Source organism: Diplotaxodon limnothrissa, linkage group LG19, assembly GCF_057381915.1.
Source record: "Diplotaxodon limnothrissa isolate DT_005_m linkage group LG19, D_limnothrissa_male_GT1.1, whole genome shotgun sequence".
In the NCBI taxonomy this organism is placed as follows: domain Eukaryota; kingdom Metazoa; phylum Chordata; class Actinopteri; order Cichliformes; family Cichlidae; genus Diplotaxodon; species Diplotaxodon limnothrissa.
This window is the reverse complement of record NC_140614.1, coordinates 16,177,486-16,198,026: the sequence shown is the minus strand read 5'-3', so window position 1 is coordinate 16,198,026 and position 20,541 is coordinate 16,177,486. Positions and strand designations below refer to the sequence as shown.

Genomic DNA, 20,541 nt, shown 5'->3' with positions numbered 1-20,541 from the left:
AAATATGCCCCTGTAATATAATAATTTGTACACACAAATACTGTATAGCAATATATTAAATAGGCTACACTAGCTCCTAAAAGCAAAAGAAGTTCCATCAGATTAAGTTACAGCATCAAAACATGTTGATTCAAAGTTCCACGGCGGAGGACTAGCAGGCATTTAAATGCATTTTAAGTTTTACAGTTGATAAAGACTTCATTCATACTAAGAGATACACAATTAAATGACAAAAGTTCTAACCCCCTATTAAAACTTTAATTATAGGACAGTCTGGGTAATGAGCTAGCAGATCTTTTTCTCAAGTTTTACATGTTTAATGTTGACAGAAACTTTCTATTAAGCTGTATATTTACAGGGAGAAATTTGCATAATTATGACTGAAGCTGGAGAAGTAAACCTTTATTTTCAGATTTTTCTGAGCATCTTTAAAATATTCTGGAAATGTATCATGTGATAAATCACCAGAAGTTGAGAAACTGTTGTATACAGTCATGGTTAAAATAAATCAAAGCATATTTTGCAATTTCAGAAGTGTCAAATTCAAAACAATTTAAAAATTTAAAATGTAACTATTTTTTAATAATGTTTTGTTTCTCCTGATGACTTTACAGCTGTATGCATAACAACTTACATTAGTAAATATGATGACACTGACAATTCAAGTCTTTATTAATCTAGCAATAATCACTTTTTACAAAATTCACATGAAGGTATCCTCTGTTCCAGTCAGTCTATTAAACTTACTCCTGTGACTGTTTATTCAGGGAAACATGAGCAGCTATTATAAGCCACCTTTTTCAAAGTCTAGGCCATATTAAAGTCACTGTAACATGATCAAAAGCACTGTTCAACTGCTTCTCTCACTGTGAAATAAGAAGAAAAATATCCCACTTCCCACAGGGAAGTCAGTGAAATTCAATTATGCAACTCTGATACATTTCACCAAAAGCAGTCTCATTTGAGTTCAAGATCAACTCAGCTCAGTCGCAGGCAAAACCAGGCTTGACGTGTTCAGACTGAAGTGTCATAAAATCAAACGACAAGATGCTAACCAGCTACATTTTTTAAAATTATACTGATGATGACAGACAAAAACTATTTCAGGGCTAGTTGTGTTTTTGCCATGACAGACATGCTACGATCATTCAAATCTCTCCTTCATCTCAGTGAAGTATTCCCATCAAAAACCTCTGACGCTGACTAGACGACAGGCAGCTGTTTTTGGGTCATGTGACACACGCAGTCCAGGCCGAGTTTACTTTAACATCAGCTTCCTCATAGAGAATGTAAATGGTGAGAGAAACAGGTGAGGGAATAACAAAAGACGTAAGAAATAATGTCATTAGACAACAAGCAGCAAGAAAACAGGCCAATGAAGGAGGATGTTCTCCCCTGCAAACACTATTCAATAAACACATCCTTCTGGTGAATAAATAGATGTTTATGGAAAAAGGGTAACCAGCAATCTGCCCTACACTGTCCACGTTAAACATTAACCAGAAGTTCTTCGTCTCACAGCTGATGTAGAAACTCAGTCAGGCTCAAATGGCGTCTTCAGGTGAGGTTGCGTTCTCTGGAGACTGGCTTTGTGGTGCGGGAGGGAGGGATTGATGAGGTGGGGGAGGGCCCATGGAAGAAGGTGGGTGGCCGTCGGGAGAAGGGGGTCGCATATTGGGAGCATAGGAGGGCATGTGAGGATGAGGACCAACAGGAAGGGGAGCTCCACTAGGATGGTATCGAGGAGGGGCCATCACTCCTGGAGGTTGAGGAACCCACACTGAAGGGGGAAAAAATGGAAAGGTCAAGTTTACAATAATGACATCTGGAGATGGTTAAAGGTGCAAAGACGGATGAAAGTTCCTACTAGGCCTGATGGGAAGTCCCCCAGGTCCCCTGGGAGAGAAGAAATCAGGAGGTGGGGGTCCATAAGGGGCTCTGCGAGGAAAGGGACCATCCATGGGACCCATTGGTGGACCCATCCTTGGATCTGCTTCAGGGGGAGTCCTGCGTTCAGGACCGGACTGTTGGAAGACAGAAAAAGATTAGAGAGGCTGAGCCACAAATAAGCACTCAGTATTCACACATAGACGCATATACTTACCTCTCTATGGTCCTGTTCACCAGGTCCAAAGCTGTTTTCTCTGTAGGAATCTGCATTGATAAAACATTTAGTGAATTAACAGAAATATGAGGGTCACGTGTGCATTTCAGCACATGCTAAGGAGGATTTTTTTTGTTTACATGTCCAAGTTTACCCATTTAGAGTCAAAAAAGAGAGAGAGCAGAAACTCACCTGGCATGTCTGCAGGGTAAGAGGGTCCTGGAGGAACATTCCGAGGATGGTGGGAGCCAGGAGGGAGAGGAGGGAGTGGACCAGGAGGAAGGGCACGAGGAGGGAGTGGACCGGGAGGGAGGACGCCAGGAGGGAGGGCGCCGGGAGGGAGAACACCAGGTGGGAGGACACCGGGGGGAAGGACGCCAGGAGGGAGAGAGTCAGGAGGAGGCAAAAGGCCCAGAGCTCCTGGAGGAGGTAGAGGTCTTCTGTACATGGGAGCTCCTGGTTCTGGAAACATATAGCCTGAAGAAGAGAGCGATGGATAGTAAGAAGATATTTGCTACACAAAGCTTAAATCTGTGGTGACATTCAGAAAACAGAGGAGAGAGTGAGTGTCTGAGGTTTACCACATAAGAGCTGGAAATAGAAATGTAGTAATACGTTGTACAAATACTTTCATCACAGGGACAATTTTAGCATCCAGAGTAAAAAAAAAAAAACTCAAAATGCTTTCAAGACAATGAACATGCAACATCAACATGCTTTAGCCCCGCCCCCACACACACACACACACTATACTTATATTATATTTAAAATGCAAGATGCACATGCACACAGTAATAATATGCATGACAACTATGTTGAATATCAACTAACTTCTATTCATATTTGTGTATTCATGTACTCATTCATTCTTTTCATACGCAAGTGCTGGAACCATTGCAGGGGAATGTCATCCATGCAGTGACAACTTAGTTTACTATCACCTAATGGAGATGCTGGGGAAAAAAAAGGGGTTGAAAAAAAGGTTTGAAAAGGTGCACAGGGGGCTTCCATGTGGCTATTTTAAGGTCTCACAGGGATTACTCATACTTACACTGACCTCATTTTTTGAAACTTTGGCCCTTCGTTTCTGTTTGCTAAACATTGTCTTGATAATCTGTGAGATGTTGGCTGTGTGGGCACTTGTAACAGTCTGGTTCTCTCCAGTTTTTTTCTCTCTCACATATGAACACACACCTGGAGGTCCTAAAGGCCCAGGTGGTCCTGGTAAAGGTCCTGGTGGGGGTCCTCTGCGATCTCTCTCCCAGGTAGGAGAGATTGAGCCGCTGTCTGAATGAGGACCTCCACTGCGCTCCATCTCCCTCTGGCCTCCTGGGGGCTCCCCTGGACCACGAGACACTGTGCAGGAAAGGATTGTTGGAAGAAGATGGAAAAAAAAAAAAAAAAAAAAAAAAGAGTGACAGACAGAGAGAAGGGCACAGAAGAAGAAAGAGAACAAGCAGAACAAACGCCCAGAGACGGTGATGACAGTAAGTCCAGATTTCATCACATTATATTCTGTTGTCTTTTGTGCATTCAAGATTGCTGTTAGCATGCACAGACCATGCAACAAAATGCTTCAGCAGTTTGTCATGCTATAGTCAGCTGGTCATCCCCAACATGCTGCATGTTTCTACACCATTTATGAGTATGAATGAGAAAATGTACTCTCCCAATTATGTAAGAATAAAATTATTACAAGTATATTTATATTTGTAGTGTTTGTGTGTCATTCTAAGGATCTGGCCATGCTTCGTGTATGTGTTTGCTGCAGCTAGCTGCACCTTTAAATGCATTTACCTCTAGGAGACAGTCGAGCAGGTGGTCCATCCATTAACGTAGGAGGTGAGAGAAATGGTCTGGTTTCCGATGAAGGTCGACCCAGAGGAGAAGGAACATACGGTGACCTTTCAGCTGGAAATACAGGAATGTTTGGTGAGTGCAAATGGAAGAAAATCTGCAGCCCTGCAGAGTCTTACGACCGCAATTTAGGCAAGAAGCAGCTTTTTTAGAACTTTCCAACCACCTTCTTCAGTCAGTGATTTACATCTAGAGATTTTAATCTGTCACTCTAATTATAGTACTTTCAGAGAGATTTTTGCAGGGTGGCCACTTCTTAGGATTCACATTCCGAAACTGTCTCATTTATAAATACCGTATTTCCCGGACTACAAAGCGCACCTGAATATTAGCCGCACAAGCTAAAATCAGGGGAAAATCCTGTTTTGTACATACATTAGCCGCACCTGACTAAAGGCCGCAGGTGTTTCAATGTTGACTTATCATATGTAAGAGAATATGCACAAAGCGAATTGTCAGGAAAGAGATGGCTGTTTGGAGACACACCCCTTTTATTAATATTTTGAAAAACAAGTTATGGGTACATATTTGCACATGTAGTACATAACAGTAGCCTACAGCACACCAGAAAAATAGATTCGGACTACCTTTTAGGCTCAGGTGCAGTGACACGGCTTTAACAAGAAGAAAAGTCAGTCATTCACCATCTTTCTTCTTCCTGCGCTCTAAAACCACCAAAGTCCTCTTCTCCAATGTCGGAAACGAACAGGCTCAGGATGGCTTTGTCATCCACTCTCCGCTTCTCTCCTTCGTTGTCACTTTCAAAACCAAAGAAATCCTCGTTGTCAGTGTCAGAGTCGAACACCCTCAGAAGGGCCGTGGCGGTGTCCTCCTCTCCATCATGCAGGAGTCCAGCCCTTCAAAATCCATTGGTGATCGTGGATGTTTTCGCACTTTTCCACGCTGTCAGAATCCACCGGTGGAGTTGGGCATAACTTGCTTTTCGCAAGTTTATCGCCGCTCGTCATCCACGCCTCCCGCTGAATGCGTAGCGCTACTTTGAAGTTTGTTTTTCGCGCTACTTCGTACGGCACTACGTTGCCTGGCGGACGGACATGTGACTAACATACCACTCTTGAACCCCGATCCTTCCGCCAGGCAACGTAGTGCCGTACAACAGCGGAACAAACAAAACAAATCGTCTTACGATATGACAAAAATCATGGACAATCCATAGAAAAGCCGCACCTGACTAAAAGCCGCAGGGTTCAAAGCTTGTGCAAAAAGTAGCGGCTTATAGCCCGACAATTACGGTAAATAAATAATTTATTTATGTAGTGCCAAATCACAACAACAGTCGCCTGAATACACTTTATATTATAAGGTAAGGACCCGACAACACTACAGAGAAAACCCCAATAATCAAAGACCCCTTTTGAGCAAACACTTGGTGACAGTAGGAAAGAAAAACACCTTTTTAACAGAAGAAAACCTCCAGCTGAACCAGGCTCAGGGAGGCTTAAGAGCATTAAAAGGTGACTACTGGACTTCTTTAAGTTTTTGAAGACAATTCACTTCCTCTTCCAAGAAGGTTCTTCATCCAAACAGTTTGAAAATACCCTTTGCAGCTTTAAGTCCTCAGAGACATTTTTGTGAGTTGTCCCGGACGTGGATTAAGCCCCAGATTAGAAGAAAATTCATTGCAGGATTCTATTGAAAAGTACGCTTTTTTTCCACTGACTGACCTTTCAGGTTTGATGATTCATGTCATGTTTTAATGATTTATATGTGCGTGTGTGTACGTACCACGGAAAGGCATTGGTCTTGCTAGACTGTTCAAGGCAAACGGGTCTTTGTCGAGGGCGTCCAGTTTAAACTGTGTATCCGTCAGTCTGCAAACAATCACACCTAAAGTTAAAACATGGCAAGCACTTTTGGTCCTGAGATGTTAATACAATTGTTAAGAAATATATTTAAAAAGAAAATGTATTTAAAAGCTGACATGACAAAAGTAGCAGTACATTTCAGTCTTAAGAACTGCTCATTTATAATGTGTGTTCACAACTTTTTATTTAAAAAAAAAAAAAAAAAAAAGGCACAAACATAAAGCCAATAAAAGGACTATACTGGATCATAGATCTCTGCAGAAACATGGAGATGAGGGAATCATCTCAGTATTTCACTCAAAATGCTGACATCATGCTTACTTCTGTCTGAGGAGAGCGTTGTCTCTTCTAAAGTCTGACAGTTCTCGTTCTGCTGCTCGGGCTGCCACCTGGAAATGCCAAAAACATAACAAGACAAGAATTTCAGGGGCAATTAGTTGTATAACCACAGTTTCTTTCACTTTATAACATAAGTGTAACAATTCAGAAAGAAACTTGACAAATCTTTGTCGAGTTTTACTAACCCAGTTATTATGAGCTTTCTTTTCATGTGCTGATATCTGAGTCTGGTAAGACTGTTTGGTTTTCTCCAGCTCTTCCTCCATTTCTTCAGCTCGTTGCCTGAAGCAAAGCAGAAATGAGACAGTTTGTAAGGACGAAAAACTAACAAATGCTGTCGAGCTGCTACAGACTGTGTTTCAGCTACCTGTAGTTGTTAAGTTCCTCCATCGCCAGCGCAATATTTTTGTCTGCTTTGTTTAACTTCTCCTCTTTCTGCACACGCTCTTTCTCCTCCACCGTCAGAAGTCTACAAATATTTAATGATACAGTTTTAACATCATCTGATTGTTACAGATAGATTTGTTCATATAAAACCGTTTACTGCATATGCATATACCTGTGTAGTTTGAGCTCATTCTCCTGGTACATTTCTGTCATAATCTGGAGTTTCTGTTGTAATCGTTGGACCTAAACACAAGGTAAAAGGTTTAATCCAAAGGAAAACAGATATGGACCATGTATAGAACAAATACAGTCAGACACAGGTGAGGTCAGTTACCTGATCCGAGTAGTTCTCGGCGTCCGACTGCAAAGTTAGTTTCTCTTTCTCCATATCTTCTATGCTTACTTGAGGGGGGGAGGGGGGAGGGGGGGGGGGGACAAAAAATCAAAAACAAAAGACATGACATGCACGCTACCAGGGATATGTCGAGACATGGTTCATACATATCATTAATATGGAAAAGGTTAATAAGTACATTGACATAGATGTTCTGTAGTTTACTTACATTGCAGGTCTTCTTTTGCTTTGATTTCATCGTTCAGTTTGGCAAATACTCTGTCCTTATCCTCATCTAGGGATTTGAGGTCTGCATTCAGCTATACAAAAATAAAGACATGTTAAAGGGGAAACTCTACAGAGATTACATTAAAAAATGAATAAATAAATAAATAAATAATTATAATTCTTGCGTGCCAGCACATTATCAACTTGAATGCTAAACACTATGTTCTTGGTTGTTTCCATCTACCTTAGCAGCATAAACAAGTTTCTGGACTTTCTGCAGATGGGCCTGGGTGTCCGTTATGTCCCCTCTTCCATTCTTCTCTCCTTTTTCTGGCGTACCATTGGCTGTCTCCTTTTCTCCTCCTTCCTCTTCCTCCAGCTCTGAATCCCAGCCTTTCAACCTCAGCAGCCGATCTGTTAAGGACTAGAAGCAAACAGATTTTTTTCTGACAGTTAATTATATTCTCACTGAATCATTTTAATATATTTTCTGTCATTCTGCCATTTTCTGGAGACATGACAGTAGTTGAGACCTGATTTAATATAGTTAAAAGCAAAAAACAAAACAAAACATAAAATCAGAAATTTAAAAATGTCTGTTTTTGCCCTTAAGATCGTGTTTTCATAGACGTCCAGGCAGCTTGTAGCATGGCTGTTGTTTTCAGTTCACTCCCTGGAAGTCCTATTATGGCCACTAACATGGTGTGCGCTGATCCTCTTTTTTTCTCTGTTTGCTCTCTTGTGAAGAAAAGCAAACAGAAAGAAAGACGTGGGAAAAATGAGCAGAGCAAACGGCTTCTGTTTCAAACTGACCCGACTTCTATGCAGAGAATTGTTGTTGGTGCTGAGAGTTGGCTCGTCAATTACAACGCAGCACTTTTTGGTTAAACAGTCTATAGTTTCCAAGCCTGAAGACAGATTAGAAGTACAACGAGGAGCATGCTCACTGCAACTTGACTATTGCCCCCCAAAAGACAAAATTAAAACCCTTGAACACAACTGGCACAGTTACTCATTCATTTCACAAAATCACACATTTATCTGATAGTGAGTCAAGCATTGACCAGAAAACGGGGGCAAAGATAGAACCAGGCTTTGGCACCTAGGGAAACAGTTAATCAGCCGTGGAGATAACGATACAAAGCCAAAGCTGACGGTGACCAGTCACGACTACTGAAAGCAAACAGTTGGACACCCAGAGCAATCTGGGGGAAAAAAAAAGTAATAACTGATAATACTTCTACATAGATCTTATGAACTGAAGAATCTTTTTACAGTCAGCAAGTGAGGTGGAACTTTTAAGGAGGTCTGTAAGTGCTACAGTGTAAACGAAAGAAACAGTCTTGATTTTATAACACCAGACAAAAAAAAGAGAAAAACAAATGCTAAGGAGTAATCTGAAACCTAAATTAAAACTGAGATCACAATCAGATTAATCATCCACCATTACCTCAATAGAGGCAATTTACCTTTGTCCTAAGAATGTTCAGTGGAAATTTTGTGAACTGTGATTTGTGCCAGTGTTCTTTATTTTTTGGCCACACAAACAAAATCTAAACTCAGCACCCTACTTGCAATTTTGTCTACCTTCCCGAAATATAAAGAGAGTTAAAGGGTGTCTGTTTTCACACAGAGGCAGACCTGAAAAGGACTAAATGGACTGAACAACATAAAAATAAAAGTTGAGCTGGTAGCTACTCAGGCATTTCCAAAAAGATGACCTCAAAGGAAGACTGGCCAAATTTAAAATTTATCATTTTTATGGGCTGCTTCACAGAACTTAACCTTAGAATAAATCATACCATTATACGTTCATCCTTGGTGGCCACATCCTGCATCATCCCGCTGTAAGCAACCTCACACCTTTTCATCTCTGCCTCCAATTCACTCACTCTCTCTGCCCATCCCTCCACCTGCTGCCTCAACTGTGGAGAAAAGAGTTGGGGGAAGGAGAGAAGAAGAAAAAAAAAAAAAAAGAAAAAAAGAAAAAAAAAAGGTAAGCCAACAATCTTGTGCACCCATTTTGGAAACACTATTTAGTTTACTGCCATACGAAGTTTTTTTTGTGTGTGTGTGTGTGTGTGTGTGTGTGTCCATCGTACATGAGCATTGCTCTCCTTTAGCACTACATTCTCTTCTCCAGCTGTTTCCAAGTTCCTCTGTAGTCTGTCACTGTTCATGCTGTACACTTTCAAAGTGGTCTGCGCCTAGAGAAGGACAGACAGAAATATTATAAAACCTAGTGGAACAGAGAAGAGGTGGAAAAGAAGCACCAACAGAGGAAAGAGAACAGACAGGCGAAAGTGCAAATGTGACAGTTTTGGAATACTGCACCTGCTCTTCCTGTGACTGAAAGTCTTTAGTTTCATCTTCAAGGGATTTCATGCTCTCCTCGAGGACTGCTATCTGGATAGAGAAACCAAAACAACTTTCATTCAGTATGAATTCTACAGCTTCTCACTCAGGATTGCCAACTAGGCTTCCACAGTACTTCTGTTAGTGTGTGCACCTACCCTCCTTTCTTGTTCTGTCCTGTGCTCCCTTTGCTGGTCCAGTTGATCCTTTAGCTGTTCCAGATCCCTCTCCAACTCTTGTTTGGAGTGCTCCAACTGTCTGGCTTTGACCTAAGAAAACAAGATCAGAAAACTACTTCAAGTAGCTGCAAAACTGGGACACTGTAACATGAGTAAGGGTTGTAAAGACATGACAAATAATGTCACTATAGATCTGAGGTGAAGCAGTGCAAATATTCTACATTTTGACTAGTTCTGCAAGTCTGTGTCAAAAATTACATGGCAGTGGCTGTACTTCATTGTGTACATCAATAATAATAATAATAATAATATAATAATGTTGTTATTATTCTTTTTGTAATATGGTAAACCTCACTATACATTACCACTCACTCAAAAATTATTCCAACAAGTGTGAACATATGGCTGTTAAAAAAAAATTCTCTTTGTAGGGACTTTGAAAGCAAATAAAAAAAATACAAGCTTGTTCAACTGAATAAACAATAGGACATGTGTCTCTGTTCACACAGATGAGGCTCGTGGGAGCGTAGCAGTGTACCAGACATGAACACTGTGTGAGCCATATTCATTAAGGAGCATTCAAGTAGGTTTTCTTTACACCAAGAATGGTTTCCATACTTTTCTCTGCCTTACCTCCAGTTGTTCTGTCTTCTGAGTCTGAGCCAAGACACCGCTGTCCCTCTGTGAACTCTCAAGGTTGTCATACTGTAGATGAATAAATTTCTCAGTACATCATGCATGATATCATCAAGAATTTCATTAGATTTCTGATCACCTACAAATGCTCAGTAAGTAAACCTCTCTGCTTTGTAGATATCACCTTAGAAAGCTTGTAATCCAAATGATCTGAAATCTATAGAAGGATATATATATATAACAAAAAAATCTCTGACCTCAAATTATTGTGTGAGACCAGATCTGTGTCTAGACAGAACTGGCATAACTACTAACCTCTTGTTGACACTGACTCAGACTCTCAAGGACTTTGGATTTCTCATCCAGTAGCTGTGCAACCTGTTCTGCCATCCCCTGCTCTCTACCTGAAAAACAGCCAAAAAAATTTCAGATTTATTTTGTGTCATTTAAAAAAAAAAAAAAGTGGTTTATTTGTTAACATTCACAGGTCAAAGAGAAGAAAAACTGTCAGTGATAATGTTAAACGTGTCCATAAAATGACACTCAGGAAGAGGAAGTGAGAACTTACGTCGATAAATTCTGCTTTTTATCTGTGAGGAAATAAAAGAAATGAAAGGAAAAACAAAACAAAACAAAGAACTGTGCTTAGTGACAGGTCCGACAGTTCAAATAGAAGCCATACTTATCAAACCATCTTAGGTGGCAAAAAATATTTATGATATTGAAGTGAATATGCATGGCTGTGCACTCACAGAGCTGTAACATCTACAGGTGAACAACAGAAGTGTCATCAGGCCCAACAGGCCAGAGACAATGATAGGTTCCCATGGTACACCATACAGGTCTGGCCCAGGTCTCAAGTCATCGGGCAGAGACGACACCACCTGAGAAAAGAGAAAATAATGACCAGTTCCTGTTAGAACCTGTGTGTGTTTTTAAATAGGATATGTGAGTCCGGGAATAAAAACCTGATGTTCTACTGATGCTCAAGGACATTAGCTTTTCTGTCATTGAGGAAATATGACTGCCTCTTGAACATGGGCAAAATGCAGCCCATCTGCCCAAACCAGTGTGGAGACAGACCCGTGCCTTCTTAAATATATTAATACATTGTACTATATACTATGTGCCAAATAATAATGCAGCAAGTATCAACTTTCTCTCAGTAGAACTTTCCGTGGTCACACACCTTGACAAAAAGAGATGCCATTTAAAAGACAGTTTTTTTGATTAAAGAAGCAAATAAAGAACTTAAACTAACCATGTTTGTTAATAAGTAGCACGGTCAAGTGAGTGTAAGAGTAAAGAAATTGTGTGTGCAGTGTTTTTTGGAGGAAGGAATCAAACCAAGAAGAGGCATCTCAGCAAGAAGAGCCACACCAGCAACTGAGCTCTAATGGCTTTTGTAGAGCACCGGCACAATGGGCTGAGGTGTTGTTAATGTTGCTGATTAGAAATATGCCACACCTCCTCTCCAGATCCTGAAGAGAAGAACTAAAAGGAGACTAAAAGGAAAGCGGGGATGGAGGGCACAGACTCAAACTCCTGGTTAGATTAACCTCTCCAGCTCTCAGCGGCGCAAAATTAGTAGTACTATTACCAGCTGCATTTCAAGATGGTGGAGTATGAGTGTGTCAAACAAAGGTGAAAGTCCCACAACAATGACGAAACCAGCCCACTGACAGGGTACCACAGGAAGGAAGGTCCAGTGATAAATGATGAGCAGTGACTAAATTTTGAGAATAAGAGCATTAAGATTCACCAATGGTAAACTGATCACAACAAGGCCCCAGACTGATGAAAAAATTAAAATAAATCACAAATATACCAGGACAGCACTCCAGAGAAAAATCTGAGTGGCAAATACTGCATATATACAAAGATATATGTTTTTGTATAGATGCAATGGTGTTAAAGTGTGACCATGCATTTGTTTATCATCTGACGGTACATTCACTGATGCATATCCAATAAATTTGAATATACAAATATATTAAACATTTATGATGCACCGGACTGACAGAGAAAGGTCAATATTTTCTAATAAGGTTCTTTGTTTTTAGGACCAGGATTTGGGCTTCCTGAAAGCAATCTGTCAAACTGCTAAACAAAATACTACCAAACAGCTGGTCTTTAGAAGATGGGTTTATGTACAGTTACCCAGTTTTTGACCACATTAAACAGGGCGCAGTGTTAATAGTTATATCATTCTACTACAGACAAATGTGGAAAAATATCTGTCATTTTTAACTTAAATCCTAACACCTGACAAGACAGCGCTGTTACTGACAACTAGCCAGCTAACTATTACCAGCTAACTGTTTGAGCAATTAAACATCTTTGAAAACACGAAGAATAATCCTGACAACAGGTCATACTCTTACTTCGGAATGAGATGGACAACACCAAGAGCTGTAGCTAGTACCGAAAAATACAAAAACATGACTGTTACATGGAAGCCCGTTACATTATCTCGGCTAATTGGGAATTGCTAACGAAACCTGACACATAACGTACATCCTTCACTTTCTCCACGGCGATACTGTAGTAAGCCTCTGCCGTCTCCTGGAAGTCGGCCGCTTTGATGCCCGACTGGTCACTCGCCGGATTCTCTGCCATGTCCAAATTATTTCATCTGACGTATATTTAAACTTAAAATTTTTTATATTTACACCGTTAAGAAACTAGAGCTGTGAAGCGGGTCAGCGGCGGTTTCACATCCTATCCACAACACTGACGCTTAGGACTATACCACGTCCTGCTGGACGTCGTAGGGAGTAGTACGAAAACTACTGTACAGCTGTACAACCACTGTAAACACTCCAAACATCAAATAAAATCTCAAAATATAAAATAATATAAACACAGCATGTATAGTATAATGCATCACGTGCACGCTGTTTCGTGTCCTCACAAGTTCACCCGGATGATTTCACACCCCCGCTGGTGAAAATGGTTCAGTCGCAACGTCACCAATTGTAAGATGCCACACTGGCATACCGGAGCGCTTTCAAAGTGACACCAGGAGAAACAGGTGTTACCAAAATGACACCTGTATTATCATTATTTTGATAATTTTCATTCAAAGAAAAAGTAACACATTTGCATCGAACGGGTATTTGTCAACGTGTCGCGTGCTCGGCCTTAGGCCAATGACAAATTAGGAGACAGGTGAAGGTAAAGACTTCCCATATGAAAAAGAAAGAGAAACAATTAAGACCCACGTAGGAAAGTATGGAGTGGTAAAGCATTAACAGAACAAAATAAAAATGCTCTATTTTACTGAATTAATGAAATAACTAGGAAAGCTGTTCATACGAGATATATGACATTTCTCAAACAATTACTATTTTTTTTTTCATGTGAATTAAAACAGTCTGACAGCCATCCAGTATTTCTTATACTCACCAGTCTGGCCTCCATCTGAAACCACTTTCACCTTTCAAAACATGAGAGACAGTTTGTCTTCACAGGTGTGTGAGTCCAGAGTGTCACAGACCCAAATGTGAGTAATGTTTAAGGAACCTAGCCAGCTTGACAGGCTGAGACGTAAGCAAAGCTAAATGCCAGAGGGAGAGTCAGCTCAGCATGTCACCAGAGTAATATCTTAAAGAACCAGGCACCACAAAATGCCACACTGACAGAGCAGAGGGTGATTTTTAGTGCCTCCCATATTTTTTTTTTGTACTATAACTTTAACACCTTTAATACAGGCATGCAAACACAGAGGCGGGTCAAGTGAAATGACTATATTAGAGAATTATTTTGACATATCAGGAATCATGGCTAGAAGATGATCCTGGTATCAAAATGTAGGTTATGCTATAACCTATTTTGAGGCTTGAAAGTTGCCCCAGCGAATGATCAGAAAACACATGAAATGTGCAAAGCACTAATGTTTTTTGCTATAGAAACTGATAAACCTATTATATTTAAGCTCTTAAATTTCATTACAAGAAAACAGCATACTAAACAAAACAAGATTTTGAATTAGATTGTGACACTTTGAGTGGCTGTAAAGTTTTAGGACTTGTAACTCACAAAACATTCATAGAATGAAGATAAGATCTCACCTTCCTAGAATGTATCATAGCAGCCCATGCTATGATACATTTTGCTTTTCCCTGTACAACATGATCAAGGCCACAATTAGCCACAAATCAAAAGCTATTGGACAAAGTATGTTAAAACTAGATCAGAAAAAAAAATTCTGGCTAGGCAGCATGCACCCTGCACCCTGCTTTGACCTCAGCCCCCCTTCATCGCCATTGTGGATTAATCTCTGGCATGAACTGAAGAATCCCTCTCAACATACACAACACTAATCTCTGTAGATTAAAGCAAAAAGGTATATTTGGAAATCAAATGACAAAAAATTGGTTTCTGTTTCTGCAGATTATAAATCCTCAGAAACTGGCACAGCGTACCTGCACAGTAAGCCATATGAGGAGCTCCCTCACTGCACAAGTGTGGGCGTAGGAGTCTTCAGCCATCTGATAAACGAAGTCCAGAATTTGCTTCATAACTCCTGCAGTTAAAGTAACACACATACTGCTGTTTAACATACATCTCTTTTATGATGCTCAAAAAATATTTATCTTTTAATGTGACACATTACTGTAAAAAATGAAAAAAAAAATTGTTTTGGCCATCCGGTTTTTGGGGTTATGTGAAGTGAGGACGATGACGAGGTAGGTCGAGTAGCTTTTGCTTAAGATTTTTAATAATATTTTAAACTCTTCTTGATTAATGGATACCTGGGTTATCCATACCTTTCAGCATCTCTGGTGATCCTGGCTGAACATGAGGAAGGGATGCTTCTTCAACACTTCTGCCCTGTTTTTTTCCTCTTATCTCATCTTTTCCTACACCACCACCCACTTGGTTATTGCCTTCTTTCATTATCATCCAGTCATCTCTCTGGATGGATGGATCTTGTGTCGTCTTCGACTCTTCCTCAGTGTTCGCTTTCTTATTTTTTCTATGATTTGAACAAGAGACGCCAACACAGCTGGCCTTGGCTGCATTTGACAGGGAAACACATGTACAGATGCAATTCAAAACCATGCCTGAATTTGAAAGACTGAATTAAATCTCATTAGTGCTGGCCATGAGGAAGCCAGTAGGAGGCAATGTTGAGAAAAACTACCTTGATGATTACGGTCGTTGGTCTGTCTTGTGTTGAAAGTCTGTCTCACTCTTCCCAACAGTGTTTCCAGTTTTTGAAGCGCCATAAGCATTCGGGTCTTTTCTTTGTCCTCCTGCAGTGCATCAGTGAGTGTCACGCTAGGAGCAATCAGCGTCTCCTTGTGATGATACAGAAGTCTCTCTACATCTGACAATATAGATTCATCCTCCTCATCAGGTTTGTACAACATGGTGTCTGAATTGGACAAAATGTAATCCAAAAACTGAAGCTTGTGTCGCCCAAAAAGCTCTAGCGAAATAGCTGTCTCATCTGCACCCATGTGAGTGAGCAGGTTTTTGTAATGTTTGGAGAGAGTTCTTGTCATCTCAGCAGAGGAAGGATGAAGCTGTGGCTGCTCTGTGATAGTGGGAGAGTCTTTGTGCACAACTTCAAGGTGGTGAGTGGTGGAATCTGGTTCTTGTTCAGGAGTTAACGAGTCTTGCGAGTGCAACGCCTCACCTGGACTAGTACTGAAGCTCTGGGCTGGTTCGGCGGACCCGTCAGATTCGGTGGTAGATTTCTGGCTGAAAACACCAAAGGGGTTTTTTAAAAGACCAAAAGCTCCACTGGTTTTACTCTCTGTCTCTGTCTCCCCACTCTGATCAGTGGGTGGATGTGGAGACACATCATCAGTCAAACTTGGGGCAGTTTGCTCAGATGTCACAGACTGACTTTTAGCAGGGTCACTATGTGGGGCTGAAGGCTCCCTTCCTCCCTCATGCCAGGATTCACTACCATTACTATCATTTTCCCTCATTTTTATATCAGTGTCTTTATCCTCCACTACAACAGCAGCCTTCTCTGTGTGCGTCTGTTGATCGGAGTTTAACTGTTGTGTTGCTTTGCTGCTACTTTCAGTGTCTCCAGACTCCGTTTTATCTCCCTGGCCTAATGCATGAGTGCTTTCTGCCTCCTCTGAAGTGTTATTTGCTGTTTCTTCATCCGAGTCTATCATCTGCCTCTCTCCTGGTGTGTTTGCTTGATCCTTTAGCTTCTCTGTCTGTATTGCTCCTTCACCTCCTTCCTCTAAACCACTTCCAGCTTTTTCTTCATGCACTTGAGGGCAAAGCTCATTTGAACATTTAAAGCTGTCATCCACCTCATTCTCCTCTTGATGCACTTCTTCAACCTCTGCTCGGTCAGTCTCTTCAAACTTTAGCTCCTCTGCCTTGGCTTGTTTTTTCTCTCCATCCTCCCCATTTCTTCCTTCCACATCTTGGTGGCTTTCAACCTGTGCGACTATTTCAGTGAAAGATGATCCTGAGCCATTCTGTGTGTTCGTGGTGCTCGGGATCTTTGCCTCATAATAAGAAGACTGCACTGTTTTTCCTTCTTCATCTTTCTTCTCTTTTTCCTGCACACCCTCCAGTTCTTCTTCCCTCTGTAACATCTCCACCTTGGCCTCTTTTTCCTTCTCTGGTAACTCTTCTTTCTGCAGCTGTTTTCTATCCTCCTTTAGCTCTCCCATCTCCCCCTGCATACTCTCCACTTCTGCCTCATTAGACTCCTTTTCTTCCTCATCTTCCTTCTGCTCTTTCACCTTTTTCCCTTCACCTTCTTTCTTCTCTTTTCCCTCTAGACCCACCAGTTCCTCTTCTTCCACTAACTCCTCCACCTTGGGGTGTTTTTCCTCCTCTGCATTCAACTGTTTGTTAGCTTCCTTTAGGTCTTCCACCTCTCCCTGCATACTCTCCACTTCTGCCTCATTACTCTCTTTCTCATCTCCCTTTTGCTCTTTTATCTCCTTTAAATCCTCCAATTCCTCATTATCCTCCACCTTCATCACCCCTTGATTCCCCCCATCCTTTGACTCCTCCTCTTTTTCAGCCTCTAATTCAGAACTGATCGCTGACTTGAAGTCATTTTCATTTAAATCATCTTCTATAGTGCCTGATGCTTCTATCTCTGTTTTAACCTGCTGGGACTCATTTATGTTGTCTTCAACAATTTCCTTTAGTTTGCCTGCATCACTGTCGCTTTCATTGTTAACATGCTCCATCACTGGAGACACGGAGGTCTGATCTGTGGTTGGTGCACTTGTTCCTCTATCCTTTGGGATAGTTTGAGTGCTTCTACCAGGGTTATGCTGTGAATCAAATTCCTGTGAGCTCAGAGTTTCTCCCTCCTGCTCTAACTCCCCATGAACTGTCTCTGCTTCTGTGTTATTATCAAAAAGAGCTACTGTATCTGAATTGTCATTATTTGTTTCAGCACTACAAGGAGTAAAACTTTCATTCTCAGCTGGAACTGGATCGTTTTTCTCCATAGATGACGGTAAGTGAGGCTGGCTCTCTGTGCTACTGTCTTCTACATCACCGTTCAGCTCCTCAGTCTGAGTTTCAGGTAAATCTGTATCCTCATTACTGACTTCTCCTTTATTATCGTCACCCCTGGTGATTTTAAGAGACATTTCTGTGGGTTCTTCTGTGTTATCAGTTTGATTTGTGATTTCTGCCCCTTCCTCCTCCACACTTTCTGATTTCTTGTTCTCCATCTGGTCTTTTTCATCTTCCTTGACCAGCATAGACGTTGACTTTAAATCCACTGAAACGTGATCAGGGCCCAAAATGCTTTCAGATGGTGTTTCAGATGGTGGTGTTGAATCCTGACTGATAGCACTTGGAGTTTTTCTTTCTTCCTCTCCTGACTCCCTGCTATTATCCATATGTTCATTTCCAATTGGTTTGTGAATCACAGCGTCTTCACCTTCCCTTTCTTCAGATCTCTCCTCATTTATTTTGCTTTTTTCTATATTGTCATCGTCATCTTTACTGGGGGGTGATTCTACTAAAGCCTGAGATTCTTCTTCAAACTTCCTTTCAGGAGAAATATCTTTGTTATCAACTGTGGGTTCAGCCTCTTCATCGAAATCGCTGTTTATCCCACTGTCTGAAATATCTGTGTTGCTATCAACACTCTGACCATTAAGTGGTTCTGTAGACAGGGTATTTTGGTCTTCTGACAGTTCTTCCACCTCCTTTGAATTATTGCTTGTCTTAATAATTTCCTCCTCTGATTCACTGTGATCCACATTCTGTGATCCTGTTGGTTGCTCTAAAGTTGTGATTATTTCTGCCTCCTTAGATTCACTTTCTTTGTTTTCATTATCTCCAACTTTATCTTTCCTGAAACCTAGAATACCTTCAATCTCCATGTTTAACCAAGAATTAGCCTGCACCTTCTCCTCCTTCTCTTGTCCTGACTCCTGACTGGTCAAACCAAACCCCAGTGTGCTTGACAGCCCATTCCCCAGCCAACCTAAAGTCCCCATCTCTTTCTTCTCCTCTTCCTGCAACTGGCTGCCTTCAAGGTCCAAGGACATCCTCCTGCTCCTGAATTTCTCTGTGGGTTCTTTGTCTTCATCTGCTTCTTGTTCCTCTTCTGTCTCACTTTTGCTTCCACCTCCAAAGCTGAGCCACCCAGTCATGGTTGAAGTTAACGATTCAGCAGTTTCTTCTTTAACTTTCACACTTTCTTTGCCATTGTCAGGTTTTCCATTTCCTCCGAAGCCTAGCCATCCTGTCACAGAGGATGTGAGCGTTTCAGACTGAGTGTCTTCCCTCTTATCTTCTATCTCCCCTTCAGCCACACTGTCCGGTTGGTCCTCTTTACCCAGACCTAACCATCCTGTCACTGAAGAACCAAGCCAGGAAGAGGAGGGAGACCCACCTTGTTGATTAGGAACCACAGGAATCTCATGTGTCTCCTCTTGAAACCCAGCTCCGGAACCACCAACATTTTTATTCTGATCCTCTTCTTCTTGTTCTTCTTCTTCCTGTGCAGAAACTGGGGAGTCTGAGGTTGTTAAGTGGCTTTCAGCGTTCGTGTCATCAGTGCTTTGGGTAATTTTTTGTGTGGTTTCTGGCTCCGGGATTTGGATTTTCTGATCAATATAATCATCATCATCATCCATATCCAGATAAGTGGAGCCAAACTCATTCATGCAGAAGAAATCAGATTTCTGCAGAAAAAGGGCAAAAATTTAATTCTTAAGAAAGGAAACTAGGAAGAAAAATTTGAAATAATAATAATACTGACAATACTTTTTAATACTTAAAGTTTGTTTACATATGAATGATGAAATTACCTGTGTTTCCACTACTTTCTCCACAGTAGTATGAACCTCTTCTTCTTGCACTGCATCCTTTGGAAAATATCCAAACTCTTTGTCAATCTGAAATAAAAAAGGAAACAAAGGAGCTGTCAGCATTTTTCTTCTTTCTACCTTGAAGAAACCCAGAAATCTAAACATTTGTCATAATAGATCATTCTTTAAAAATATTCTCTGTCATTTGTTGTTTAGGCATTGGTGATGACTGCAAACATAATCTTTTATAATAATCAAATAATTCATTCTTCCTTTGCACAGAGAATGGGGGCACTGTTATTCTGGAAAAGACCAATACCACCAATCAAAGGATAAAGGTCACAAGTTTGTACTGATTAATTTGAGGTTGCCCTTTCATAGGGAAACACCCTGGCAGCACACTGCCCCAAACCTCACAGTACTACAGTGCAGGGGTCAGAGGCTTAGGTTTTCCTTCTGCCTGTCTCTAAGTGAGAACCTGACATGAATGAAGATTTAGGGAAGTACAGAAAGGGAAAAAAAGATCGAAATATGACACATACACTGCCTGCCCACAGGTCATTCCTCTTTCCAGTCAATTTGTGGTAAACAAAGATTGTGTCTCCTTGCCTGAAGCTCAGGAAACGACAGTCCTTACCACGGTGGTCCCTTATAGCCTGCACTCTGCTTAGGAGGCCTACACACACCACAGCAATAGAACACAGTTGTGAGGTGACCATCATTATCGTCATTAATTTAAGGAGCTATCAGTAGATTTTGGACTTACTTTGACACTCAGAGTCTCCGCAGATCTTGTAGTCAGACAATAATCCGATATTTAAGTGGGGTAAAATCACTAAAACTGCACCCAGTGACCACAGGAACCTAGAGACCTGAAAAATAGCCATGATTATCTGACTTTTAACTGGAGGCTATAAGTAGTAAATGTCCATAGTGGGGTGGAAATAACTCCCGTTGTGCTGGCAAGTGAACATTGCCTCTGAGCTGCTGCCTTTTGAAGACTCAATGCTAAATGAAACAG

The 20,541-nt window shown here is 41.0% G+C and overlaps 1 protein-coding gene across 1 annotated transcript; it reads right to left on the bottom strand.

Annotated features, from left to right (window-relative positions):
- Nucleotides 1-714: 714 nt before the first annotated feature.
- mia2 (MIA SH3 domain ER export factor 2) lies at nucleotides 715-20,509 on the bottom strand. Its single transcript, XM_085342742.1, has 28 exons — nucleotides 20,287-20,509; nucleotides 20,063-20,196; nucleotides 19,521-19,607; nucleotides 15,395-19,394; nucleotides 15,018-15,266; nucleotides 14,673-14,773; nucleotides 10,998-11,129; nucleotides 10,814-10,835; nucleotides 10,561-10,649; nucleotides 10,243-10,314; nucleotides 9,589-9,699; nucleotides 9,410-9,481; nucleotides 9,178-9,282; nucleotides 8,878-9,000; nucleotides 7,320-7,499; nucleotides 7,077-7,167; nucleotides 6,848-6,915; nucleotides 6,686-6,756; nucleotides 6,494-6,595; nucleotides 6,312-6,408; nucleotides 6,109-6,176; nucleotides 5,708-5,793; nucleotides 3,902-4,015; nucleotides 3,299-3,460; nucleotides 2,297-2,581; nucleotides 2,105-2,154; nucleotides 1,868-2,024; nucleotides 715-1,780 (listed from the first exon to the last, which is right to left on the bottom strand). Exons 1-28 carry the CDS (start codon nucleotides 20,405-20,407, stop codon nucleotides 1,545-1,547), a joined length of 7,185 nt encoding a protein of 2,394 aa, XP_085198868.1. The 5' UTR covers nucleotides 20,408-20,509; the 3' UTR covers nucleotides 715-1,544.
- Nucleotides 20,510-20,541: the final 32 nt, after the last annotated feature.